This window comes from Prionailurus viverrinus, chromosome B1 (assembly GCF_022837055.1).
Source record: "Prionailurus viverrinus isolate Anna chromosome B1, UM_Priviv_1.0, whole genome shotgun sequence".
Taxonomy (NCBI): domain Eukaryota; kingdom Metazoa; phylum Chordata; class Mammalia; order Carnivora; family Felidae; genus Prionailurus; species Prionailurus viverrinus.
Genome location: NC_062564.1, coordinates 165,937,712 through 165,950,208, shown reverse-complemented (window position 1 = coordinate 165,950,208; position 12,497 = coordinate 165,937,712). Strand labels below are relative to the sequence as shown.

The window sequence follows — 12,497 nt, the reverse complement described above, 5'->3', positions numbered from 1 at the left end:
AAATTTAATTTTGTTATTTCTAACTACAATCTCATACCAAGTTACTGAGTCAGATTAAAAATAAAACATTCTCAACCACTTATTACCTGGAATCTGAATTTGGACAGAAGAAAATTTATTTTAAAAAGGAAAAATTCAGAATTTGAAGAATTCAGAAAATTAAATTTGAAATATCCCAATGCCCCCCTTAGTTTTGCTTGTATGACAAAGACAGGTTATTAAAATAATCATTTATTGCTTGAAATGTCTGTTTATAATCTCACATAACTTTTAAAATACACAGGTTCAACTTCCAATAGTTCTTAAACAGAAATCCATAAAAAGAACCCAGTTTTAGTTAAAAGGAAATATTGCTAACAAAAAGGCATATCAGGCATTAATTTCTTTTTATTTAATTAAAGAGAATGACTTCTATACTTGTCATTAAGGCTTTGTTGTCATCTCTCCCTGACTATAAAGAGGACGAGAAACAGGTAAATACATAAAGACAGAATTAAAATAAAAGTGGTACAATGAGTATATCTGTAAGTCAAAGGGACTCCTTTATAAATGTCCAACCAAATCAAGTAACTATTACTGCCCTACCTCCAACAACAAAAAAGGGAATACTCTGACTTTTAAGTTAACCAACTGTAGACGGACCACTTTGGTTTCTCAAATTATCACCAAGAAAAATCACTGGTGACTTTTAACCTTTACACTCTGAATAATTTTTCTGAACTATTTTTAATACTTTCAGTTGGGATACAATGCACATACAAGAATCAGAATATTTAAAAATAAAACTTTAACATAAGTACTTTGTATGAATTAATTCAAAATAATAATGAACTTTAAAGTTCATACATACGTGCATGCACACGCGCGCACACACACACACACACAAATCTGCTTCTTAAATAACCTACTATGGATTTACTGTCTCACAGCCTATGACTCACACAGTTCTTCACCTATTTAATATTTTAAGGAGGGGCAAAGCATTAGGTCAATACTCTATCATATAAAGTATATAAGCTGTCTTTAAAACTGCTTTTAGAAAAAAATCTTCGAAGGGTCAGTCTTCGTCCTAATAGCCCCAAAATTTCATAAAGAGATGTGCATCCACAGTTAGTAGGTATTACATTTTTACAGACCTCAATCACATCTTCCTTTCTGGACCCACATGTCTAGCAGGTTCAGAAAGGACCTGAAATAAGACCAAACGAGAAAAGAGAAAATCCAAGAGAAACAAGGCCATAGAAATACAACTTAAAAGTTTCTATTAAAGCTTACCTCTTTAGGACACTGATTTTTGCAACAACTAAGGAGATTCTTTTCATCTATATCAGCAGTGGTTATTTTTCTAAAAATAAAAGAGGAAATTTTGATGCCATTCAAACCGAAGTCCATTTTATAACATAATTTCTCTAAAAGTAATTCACAATTTCAAACATATCCATAAAATTACCCTACTTCATTTTTTTCTTGAAAACTATTTTGTGTACCATCTGTAATAATTATCTCAAATTACTTACCTGGTCTGATAACTGAAAACTTCTATTACCAATAAATCAAATGCCAAAAAGTCAATCGCTGCAAAAAGGGAGTATAAAACACATACAAAATATGATCTCTTTAATAGTTCCTGCTATTATCTTTCCCTGTTGATAGGCCAACCATTATATTACCATATAATTATCATTTTCCTAATACTTCTATGAACAGTTAAAAACTGATGGCTCAATATATTACTTTAAAATTGATCCTGAGAAAATGCTCACCCAGATTTCTTTTTTTTAAGTTTTTATTTAAATTCCAATTAGTTAACATAAATTGTAATTTAGTTTCAAGTGTACAATACAGTAATTCAATACCTCCATACAATACCCAGAGCTCTAATCACAACAAGTGCACCCCTTAACCCCCATCACCTATTTAACCCATTCCCCCATCCACGTCCCCTCTAGCAACCATCAGTTTGTTCTCTGTAGTTGAGTCTGTTTCTTGATTTGCCTCCCTGTCTCTCTCTTTTCCCCCCCTTTGCTTGTTTTTTCTTAAAGAGAAAAAAAAAAACCCTACTTCAAATTGAAGAATTTAGTAAGCTTGTTTTACGAAATCTTTTTAAGTTGTTTTGGTAACTTATTTACTAATATTAGAAATTCATTCATTTTAGATTCAATCATTTTAGAGCAGTCTGTGTGCTTTTATATTTGACTTGGTGGGTAATTCAGGAAAAGTCATGAGCACCAGGGAATAACTGGTGCTTTAACTACTTTCTAATCTAGTTGAATACAACCACAACTCAGACATCGCATGAGTCAGTTAACTAGTGATACTCTTAAAATCCCTACCATATGAATCTTATTTTCTCTTCCCATTACCTTTCTTCTCCTTTTTATTGTTTCTTTCTTTTCCTTCTTTTCCTATTTCCTTTTAGTATACATAATTGCCAAAATATACCATAAATTTAGCCTCATGTCAAAACTATTATCTTAAATATGTGTTATCAAATTAGTATAAATGTACTCTAAGGTAACATATGCAATTTTCTTAGCAAAAATTCACTTAATAATATCACTTAATAATTTCTGGCTCTCCCAGAAGTTGTACGTTTTCATCCTTTCAAGTATGGTGCTCACCTCTGAACTTAAGAATTAATATCATTTTGTTCCTGTCATTTCACAGTTAGTAATAAACTAATTTTTCATCTCTCTCTCAAAACTAAATACACATTAAAAAAATTTTTTTGAAAAGCTGCTTCGGATTCTGTGTCTCCCTCTCTCTGTCCCTCCCCCACTTGCACTATCTCGCTCTCTCAAAAATAAATAAACATTAAAAAAAAAAAAAAAAACAGAGGGAGGTGCCTGGGTGGCTCAGTTGGTTAAGCGGCCGACTTTGGCTCAGGTCATGATCTCACATCTCTTGGGTTCAAACCCTGCATAGGGCTCCGTATTGACAGCTCAGAGCCTGGAGCCTGCTTCGGATTCTGTGTCTCCCTCTCTCCATCCCTCCCCCACTCGCACTGTCTCTCTCTCTTTCTCTCTCTCAAAAATAAACAAACATTAAAAAAATTTATAATTAGTAATAAACTAATTTTTCAACACCTGTCAATCTTTTATCTTTTGAATTCTAACAGGTGTGTAGTTGTATCTCATTGTGATTTTAAGTTTTTATTTAAATTCCAATTGGTGTAAGGAAATGGAACAGATTTCTGTGCATTGATTTTGTATCCTATAACTTTGCTGAATTTGTGTATCAGTTCTAGCAGTTTTTTTTGGTGGACTCTTTCAGGTTTTCCATATATAGTTATCATGCCATAGTGAAAGTTTTACTTCTTCCTTGCCGGTTTGAATGGCTTTTATTTCTTTTTCTTGTCTGATTGTGTGGCTAGGACTTCCATTACTATGTTAAATAACAGTGGTGAGAGTGGACATCCCTGTCTTGTTCCTGACCATAAAGGAAAAGCTCTGTTTTTCCCCCTTGAGGATGATATTAGCTATGGGGTTGTTATATATAGCCTTTGCCATTTTGAGGTGTGTTCCCTCTAAATCTGCTTTGTTGGGGTTTTTATCATAAACAGATATTATACTTTGTAAAATGCTTTTTCTGTATCTATTGAAAGGATCATATGGTTCATATCCTTTCTTTTATTAATGTGGTGTATCACGTTGATTGATTTGTGAATACCGAACCACACCTGCAACTCAGGAATAAATCCCACTTGATGGTGGTGAATAACTTTTTTAATACATTGTTGGATTTCGTTTGCTAGTATTTTATTGAGAATTTCTGCATCTATGTTCATCAGGGATATTGGCCTGTAGTTCTTTCTTAGTGGTAGCTTCTTTTGGTACCAAGGTAATGCTAGCCCCATAGAATGAAATTGGAAGTTTTCCTTCCTTTTCTATTTTTTTGAATTATTTGAGAACAGTTATTAACTCTTCTCTAAATGTTTGGTAGAATCTGGTCACGGACTTTTGTTTGTTGGGAGTTGGACTACTGATTCAATTTCTTTGCTGGTTACCAGTGTGTTCAAGTTTTTTATTTCTTCCTGTTTCAGTTTTGGTCATTTACATGTTTCTAGGAATTTACCCATTTCTTCTAGGTTGTCAAATTTGTTGGCATACAGGGGCACCTGGATGGCTCAGTTGGTTAAGCATCTGGCTCTTGGTTTTAGCTCAGGTCATGATCTCACAGTTCATGAGTTTGAGCCCTGCACTGGGCTTCACACTGACAGTGTGGTGCCTGCTTGGAGTTTTCTCTCCATCTCTCTCTGCCCCTTCCCCTCCCCCCACTTCAAAATAAATAAACTTTAAAAAATTTGTTGGCATACAATTTTTCATAACTTTCTCTTATAATTTTTTGTATTCCTATGGTGTTGGTTGCTATTTATCTTCTCATTTGTGATTTTATTTATTGGAGTCCTTTGTCTTTTGCTTTTGATAAGTCTGGCTTGAGGTTTATCACATTTTATTAATTTTTTTTTCAAAGGATCAGTTCCTGGTTTCACTGATCTGTTCTATTTTTCTAGTTTCTATAACATTTATTTCTGCTCTAATTTTTATTACTTCCTTCCTGTTGCTGGCTTTGGGTTTTGTTTGATATTCATTTTCTAGCTCCTTTAGTATAAGATTAGGTTGTTTGATTATTTTTCTTGCTTCCTGAGGTAGGCCTATGTTGCTATATACTTCTTACGACCGCTTTTGCTGCATCCCAAAGGTTTTGGACCACTGTGTTTTCATTTTCATTTATTTCCATGTAATTTTTTATTTCTTCTCTCATTTCCTGGTTGAGCTGTTCAATGTTTAGTAGCATGTTGTTTAACCTCCATATATTTGTGGTCTTTCCAATTTTTTTCTTGTAGTTGGACTTTTAGTTTCATAGCGTTGTAGTCAGAAAAGGTACATGGTGAGGCTTTAATCTTTTGGCATTTGTTGAGGCCTCTTTTGTGAACTACTGTGTGATCTATTCTGGAGAATGTTCCATGTACACTTGAAAAGAATGTATATTCTGCTGAAAATCATACACTTTAAATATACATTCAAGGAAAGGGAAAAGGAACTCCAGATAACTGTAGTAATGGAAGCCAACTCAATCCAAATATATCTATCTACATATCCTCCCCACAAAATCATTCAGCTCATTAATAATAAAATCACTCAAATCCCATGACCTGCATATAACCAGAAGATACAAATTTCTACAAATTTCAAATTATAGGCAAGTAGAAAAATAAATACCAATTCATAGTGAAACTATTTCTCAAGCTCCCAAAGCATATCATTTCAGAGAACTAGTAGGGTTCTGGAAAAACTGAGCAGAAAAGAGAAGAGGGCAACTGAGCTAACATCACACCAGAAAGAGAAAGTCCACCCTAAATGTGAAAAAGTACTGGTAGATACGAACACTAACTAAAAGGAAGAAACTTTAAAAAGTACACAAGAATCAAGGAGTCAATCTTGGAAAGGCAACCACTCTGGACAAGAAGGTAAAAAGGCAAAGTCACACTTTGGAGACTACATAACAAAGGGAAAAAGAAGTAAGAAAAGGAAATTTACACCCTATAAGACCAAAGAAAATCTCCTTTCTTTAGTATCACTAATTACTAAAGCAAAGTTGCCCTCTTCACTCTACAAACAAAACTCTAAAGCTAAAAATTATAATAGTTCATTCTTAAAAGTTCAACAAAATAATTTTAATATATAAAAAGAATAAAATTTAACTTTTCCAATTTAAAAAAACAGTACTCTATAGTATAAATGACAAAAGCAAATTTAAGATACTACTAACAGGCATTTTTCAAAAAGTGTTTATGTTAAAAAAATGAGAAACAAAGTCATATCCCCAACTTTAACTTGAGTCAAATACACTTACACACAGCCCACTTTACAAACTTGGGTGAAATGAAGCTAAACAAGTTAGATAAATTATGTTAGATTGTGATTAAATAGGAAAAAAATGGTAATTTTTTCCCCTCCACATAATTGATAAGCAAAAATATACATACTATTAAGTGTGCATTTTTTTAAGTAAAGGAAATATAGAAGTCATAGCCTAGTATGGCATATGCCATAACAGCTACACTTGTAATAAACAAAAGTCTAGAATTTAAATTTTTTTTTTTTAATGTTTATTTATTTTTGAGACAGAGAGAGACAGAGCATGAACAGGGAAGGGTCAGAGACAGAGGGAGACACAGAATCTGAAACAGGCTCCGGGCTCTGAGCTGTCAGCACAGAGCCTGATGTGGGGCTTGAACCCACGGACCGCGAGATCATGACCTGGGCTGAAGTCGGACGGCTGACCTGGGCTGAACCGACTGAGCCACCCAGGCGCCCCATAGAATTTAAAAATTATGCCTTAGTAACTATGTGCACATCAAGTTTTGATCCAACAAAATTCTAGTTTGACACAGTTGCTTGACAATCCACTATAGGAATATTTCTATTTATTTTTAAGCAGTGATTGATGGAACTTTTTCCCTTAAAAACTCTTACACAGAATTCCCAAATGGAAAAAGCAGAATTGCCCTTGAAACCAGGACTAAGTATCTAGAAGGTGAGGGATTCTACATGTCTTTCTTCAGGTCTCTACTGGAAGGAAAGTCTAGGCTTCTAGTGTCTATGGGCAACAATGAATAATGTTTCCTAAAGAATACTGTATAGGGTTCTGAATTACAAAGAGATACTGGTTAAAATAATTATAGTAAATACTTCTTCAGTCCACTTACCTACATTCCACATAAAGGCTTGTGATCTTGCAGTGACATTTTATTCTAAGCATCTGAACACAAGGAGGACATTCTCCAGGGTGACATGGCAAAACACATGGATGGGGACAACCCAGAGGCCGTGATTTAGAGCACCCTTCTTCACACTGAAGGCATTCTGGGCCAGCCTGATGGGTAGTAAGGAAATAAATCATCTAAGTACAGAAGTTGAACATTTCTATACATTAAAACTACAAAATTCACATATCCCATTAAAAAAAAGCACTTTTGCAGCTCTTGAGAATATAGTTAATAAAATGCTGCATGCTTTCACTCTTTAAAATTATTCAAAATGAAAAAATATATATTAAAAATGAAGAATAGGAAAATTATCAATATCACCACTATTCACAAACTGTTATGTCTACAAACTTCATTAAATCAAACTGCGTCATCTGAAATTGTACTTGATTACATGAGGTATTCCTACTAAAAATTTAAATTACTTCCTAAAGAATAGTTTGTAGCAGAAAAAAAATAAAGAGTAAAACATTATCAATTCATTTCCACCCAACAAGCACGATCACCATCAAACTAAAGAAATCAACACCCTGTTAATACACAAATAACAATTCCCAAAGCATTCAGTGTTCTGAAGTTACTGATCGCATCTAGCCAAAATGAAACATGTATAGAGGGGAAAAAGAATGACCAGAAGTTTATGTTTTAATGCACTTCAGTGAACCAAGATTACATTACATTTTCAAGTAAATGTACTTCAGAGCATCTGGGTGGCTCAGTTGGTTAAGCTTAAGGGTAGAATTCTTGGTTTCTCCTCAGGTAATGATCTTACAGTTCTGAGATCAAGCCACCCATCAGGCTCTGTGCTGATGGTATGAAGCGTGCTTGGTGTTCTCTCTCTCCCTCTCTCTCTGCACCTCCCCAACTCACACATACACACACGTGTGATCTCCCTCTCTCTCAAAATAAACAAACTTGAAAAAAAATATGAAAAAAATAAATGTACTTGAATGTAACTCAAGAAGGCACCTTTCTCCTCTAGTAATTTAATAATTTAACTTTTATCTACAAAAGAAGGTTAAAAATTGTTATTACAAGATAGTATTTATTTTCATATGTCATACACGAAATAAAATAAGAGAGCTATAGACATGGGTAGTGTCTTAAAGTTTAAAAACGTTTTATCATTCCTAAGTAAAGCTATGATTACAAATGAGTTATTATGTCAATAAAAACCCAAGCTACTTTTAACATACATGATTAAAAAGAAAAAGTATCTCGTGGGAGGGGGGAGGGGCTAAGTGGGTAAGGGGCATTAAGGAATCTACCCCTTAAATCATTGTTGCACTATATGCTAACTAACTTGGATGTAAATTAAAAAAAAAGAAAAAGTGTCTCAATTATGAAACATTCTTCTATAAATAATTTCTATTTTTTAATTTAAAAATTATATTAATTTATTCACACTTATTCAGCGTTATGTGCCAGGAATCATTCACACACTGGGAATATGCAAAATGGGAGAGATCCCTGACCTAAGAAACTTAAATTTAAATGGGGGAGATAAAGAACATAACAGAATGTCTTCATAAATATTCTGAAAAAAGATAAAGCAGGATAAGAGAGGGTAACAGGAGCAACATGAAGAAATTCCTGTTCATATTTGAACAGGAATTAAGTTAAATAAGGGAGAAAGCCACAAGAATATAGAGTTCCAGAGGGGAAAAAAAACTAAGTGCAAAAGCTCTGACAGAAGAACAAATGTGGAATATTCAAAGAATAGCAACAAAAGTAGAAGGGAACAAGTGAGCGATGAATGAAAAGGTAGGAAATGTCATCAGAAGTTAGATCAGTATAAAGCCTTATTGGGCTATCATAAGGCCATCTGCATTTTATCCTGGGAGCAACTGAAAGCTACTGATGGGTTTTGAGCAGGGAGATGACACATGACTTATTTTGTTTTCTTACATTTTTTTAAATTTTTTTTTCAACGTTTATTTATTTTTTGGGGGACAGAGAGAGACAGAGCATGAACGGGGGAGGGGCAGAGAGAGAGGGAGACACAGAATCGGAAACAGGCTCCAGGCTCTGAGCCATCAGCCCAGAGCCTGACGCGGGGCTCGAACTCCCGGACCGCGAGATCGTGACCTGGCTGAAGTCGGACGCTTAACCGACTTGCGCCACCCAGGCGCCCCTGTTTTCTTACATTTTTAAAAGATGAATTTGGCTAATGCAGTAAGACAAACGTGGGAGTGGACAGCCTGGCTAGGAAAATACTGCAGAAATCTAGGGAAGAGGTGATGGTGGCTTGAATGAGAAGGTTAGTGTCAGAGGTTATAAGAAATAGATTCAGGGATCTACTCTGAAGATAATAAACCTAACAAGATTTGTTGTGAGACAAGGAAAGGAAGATAAGAAAGAAATCAAGCAATGTTCCTGTCTTTGATCTGCAGAATGGTGTAAAACTGATAAAACAACTTTCTGAAATGGGAAAGACTGGGAAAAGAGAAGCAGTGAATCTCAAAATATGCAAACATAACCAAAGATGACACACATAGTCTATCTCATTTGTTTCTTCCTGGCTATGTGGTACATGTGTAATAATCTTTCATTTAAATAAATAGAAGACCATACTGGGCTGGAAGTTAATATCAGGTACTATCAGGGATACTACCTTCTTATTACTACTCTCTTGCTTATATGATCATGAACAAGTCACTTGAAAACCTTCAGTTTCCCTATCTGCAAAAGAAGAATTATACAGATGGTATGGGGCTCCTTTGTTCCAGTTATGAAAAAAAAAAAAATTACTGAATCTATACTTGCTAAGCTATCTTCCTGGATCACTTCCAATATCAAGTTCTATCTTCCAGAAGAATCTACCTTAATTCAGAAATACAGCAAGACTGGCTGTCAAATATCTTACACAGTTCTTATTTTAAAAAGGGGAGACACTGGGGCGCTTGGGTGGTTCAGTCAGTTAAGCATCCGAGTTTGGCTCAGGTCATGATCTCATGGTTCACAGGTTCATGCACCGTGTCAGGCTCTGTACTGACAGCTCAGAGCCTGGAGCCTGCTTCAGATTCTGTGTCTCCCTCTCTCCCTGCCCCTCTCCTGCTCACGCTCTGTCTCTGGCTCAAAAATAAACATTAAAAAAAAATTTTTTTTTAAAGGGAGACAGGAATTTTAACCAAGGGAGCAATATTGGGATAATCTACAATAATTCCCCAATTAGTCATACCATCTTTTTTAAATGAGTTTTTCCTGATTCATCTGATGTCTAGAAATCCCAGAAGGATAGCAATCCCAATTATAAGCAAGGAGATGATGAGAAGGAAGGCAGAATAAACATGTGCATTATTATTACAAATTGGAAAATGAATCTTGAGAAGTAAAATTTTTCTTTCCCATTTGACATTTCATAAATTTAAGGTGTTCGACATTTATATACTATGATTATCATCGTAGCAAAAACTAGAACCTCTATCACATTACAGAATTATCCTTTGTTTTTAATGGCTGAAATAATTAAGTTCCAATCTCTTACAAAGTCTGATGATTATAACAAAATTCTTTTTTTTAAATCAATGAAACATGACACATCATACACACTTGCTTGTAGCAGTGATTTTCAAACACTTTTGTGCATGATCAATCACTTGGCAATCGTTAAATGCTGAGGTACGACCTGAGATTCTGTGTTTCCAACAAGATTACAGGTGATGCCAATGCTGCGTGGCAAGGGTCTACCATATACATAAGCGTATAGGAAATGTATGTGTCTATGTGTGATTATGTACCGATATATTTTTTCTTTTTCATTTATTTTTGGTACAGATTTTCCCCAAAGATTATCCTCATTATTTCTTCCTCTTCTTCTTTTCTTTTTTCTTTTTTTGTATTTTTGAGGTTTTATTTTTTATGTTAATACATCAAAATCACTCTCTAAGAAAGTATTCTTAGAGAGTATGTTCTCTTCAAGTAGAAGAAACGGAAATACTTATTTCTTCTTTCAGTCACTCTAAAAATTATTTGTGCCCAGGTTTGCTTGGGAAATACACTCACTTCAATTGCATCAATCTCACACCTTTCCCCAATTAATCACAGTTCCACTCACTGCAGCCACTGAATTAGACAATAGAGATATATCTGTTGCTAATTGTAGCAATCAGAGCCATAGCCTATAAGAACAGCTTTGACTGGACTGAGAGATCTACAGCAAAACCAGGGAAAGAGACCAGAACAGAGATAAGAAACAAAAGACTTTTGATTCCAGTCAATAAACGCTTTTTAAATACCCGATATTTAATATTTATTAATTTAATATTTTTAGGGGGCGCCTGGGTGGCGCAGTCGGTTAAGCGTCCGACTTCAGCCAGGTCACGATCTCGCGGTCCGTGAGTTCGAGCCCCACGTCAGGCTCTGGGCTGATGGCTCAGAGCCTGGAGCCTGTTTCCGATTCTGTGTCTCCCTCTCTCTCTGCCCCTCCCCTGTTCATGCTCTGTCTCTCTCTGTCCCAAAAATAAATAAAAATGTTGAAAAAAATATATATTTTTAGTATGTTGTAAGCTCTGTGCTACAACTCAAGGTAGAAGCTGAATTAACAATTCCTGAGCCATTTGGGTCAAGACAGACATACAAGGAGATCATCTCCAGTGGGTCTCAACTGAGATGTTACAGTAAGGAATTTTAAAGAGTTCATGATATATTTCATGTTTAATATATACATTAGAATGATTGCAAAGTTATCCCCTAAATAATGTAATTTTCATTCACTTGCACTGTAGTAGCCTTCCTTGACTGGGAGACAAAGGTGGACTTGTAGCTAAATTGAGATGAATTGCATGTAAGTTATAACCCAAACTTTACCACAGCCATTGCCCATGGAGCAATGCTGGGATAATCCAAGATAATTCCCCAATTGGTGTCTTATCAGCTCTTAAAATGAGTTTTTCCAACCCATTTGATGTTCTGGAAATCTAGAGAAGATATAGCAGCTGTACTCTGACTAAAGCGATTTTGAATTATTATATTTATGTTAGTATGATTTTATAATTCCACTCTCTTTTTCATTTTATCATGAGAACATTTTTATTAAGGATCAAAGCACAGATCAATGAAGAAATTATAGGCAATATATCTACATATATGTCTGCACATGAGCAAGAATGATACTATGGACATTTATATTATCAGGCTTTACAACCACTGAATCAAAGACAAAAAAAAAAAAAGTAACAATGCAAGTGAATTTTTCAATAGCATACAATTCATATTAATAATTTAAACATTTGAAAATTTAATGTTATTTAATAAAATGAATCTTAAAATCTTTGGCTTACTTCTCATTACACACACTTGCTAATAATATTATGATTCCCTATAGAATGGAAGTCTTTGAAAAAACATTAAATATTTTAAAAATATATAATTTTTTATATAACAAAGTTTATTTTTTATTCACACATGTCAAATGTAGTCTGGCAGGGGACTTCAGCAAATCAATGATTCTGGGATACAGGATGATGGGGAGTTTGCTAGCTTTTACCTGTATCACAAGAGACATACAACCTCCTCCATCATGGAAACAGAGAAAGAATGGTTAATGATAAATTAAGATTTCTCTAACTATTCCTGAAGTTGAATAACATTTCTGCCTATGTTTTATTGGCCAGAACCTTGCATATGGCCTAGGAAATTCAGAGCAGGAGACTGACTATCTGTATTGTGTTTCAACAGGAATCTGGTATATTTTATTGCTATTGTAAATGATTTTGCTGGGTTT

General features: G+C 34.6%; 1 protein-coding gene across 3 annotated transcripts in view; it reads right to left on the bottom strand.

Moving 5' to 3' along the window:
• NFXL1 (nuclear transcription factor, X-box binding like 1) overlaps window positions 1–12,497 on the bottom strand; it is a 74,946-nt gene that overhangs the window by 15,708 nt on the left and 46,741 nt on the right. For all 3 annotated transcript variants that reach the window (XM_047856635.1, XM_047856634.1, XM_047856636.1), the window contains exons 18-19: window positions 6,713–6,879; window positions 1,276–1,345 (exon numbers count right to left, since the gene is read on the bottom strand). In XM_047856635.1, coding sequence (XP_047712591.1) covers window positions 1,276–1,345; window positions 6,713–6,879 — 237 coding nt within the window. The remainder of the gene's footprint in view (window positions 1–1,275; window positions 1,346–6,712; window positions 6,880–12,497) is intronic.